Source organism: Pygocentrus nattereri, chromosome 2 (assembly GCF_015220715.1).
Source record: "Pygocentrus nattereri isolate fPygNat1 chromosome 2, fPygNat1.pri, whole genome shotgun sequence".
In the NCBI taxonomy this organism is placed as follows: Eukaryota; Metazoa; Chordata; class Actinopteri; order Characiformes; family Serrasalmidae; genus Pygocentrus; species Pygocentrus nattereri.
Window position 1 is genome coordinate 55,322,989 of NC_051212.1, and position 832 is coordinate 55,323,820.

Sequence of the window (832 nt, forward strand, 5' to 3'; positions counted from 1 at the left end):
TTAAATGCTTGAAAGTATATGAGACTTTATTACCAGGTTCTGAGAAATACATTCCCTCCTTTATGACTAAACTGTCTGGCTAAAGCTTCTCCAGTAACAGTAAGATCCAGTAATATAACCCGCACCACACATGATAATGTAATGTAAATGCTGAATCTATGATATTTCAGGATTTCAGGTTTACATTTAAAGGGGGAAAAGCAAAAATCCACTGAAACTTGTGTAGCCTGCTGTGTCATCGAACACCCAGGTCTCATCCCAGAGCTTGGTGTAGATCCGATCTCCCTTCTCCAGAGTGAGGACAGTCCCGTTGGTGGCGTTGCCATTGGCAGCAGGCTTCCAGGAAAACACAGAGCACTGCCTCTCATCATTTTTATACAGGCTGACAGCCATCGTGGTGCCACCTTGACAGTGAGCGTAAAACCTGAAAAAGTAAACTCCTTTAATCGGAGCAGTGAAGACCCCTGAGAAAGAGAGAAACAACAGTGATTCTACAAGAAAGGGTTAAAGGCAACCATTCATTTCTCAAATTTCTGCATAATTCAGTGGTTCAGATATAAACAGAGCGGTTCTGCGTGGTTTGGTGGGAAACGCTCTGTTCTAGATAAACGTACCGAGTCAGAGCTGCTCACAGTGGTGGTGATGGGAACCAGACGTCCCTCTAAAAGCTCCTACAGAAAGTTCCTACATGAGCTGGTTCTGAATTCACTGCCTGATGACTGAGACGCTGTTTTATGAGAGTTTAGAGAACTTCAACTCCACTCATGGTGGAGGGAGACATGCAGGGCGCTGTGCGGCAAAATAGTCCCCAAAGAAAACTCATTATTCCAGA

At 44.4% G+C, this 832-nt stretch overlaps 1 protein-coding gene across 1 annotated transcript in view; it reads right to left on the reverse strand.

The window, feature by feature from the left end:
- Positions 1–832, reverse strand: part of LOC108414527 (collagen alpha-1(VIII) chain-like) — a 3,274-nt gene continuing 2,442 nt past the window's right edge. Inside the window, exon 4 of the mRNA XM_037534663.1 lies at positions 1–464. Within this exon, the coding sequence (XP_037390560.1) occupies positions 187–464 (278 nt within the window). The 3' untranslated portion in view covers positions 1–186. The remainder of the gene's footprint in view (positions 465–832) is intronic.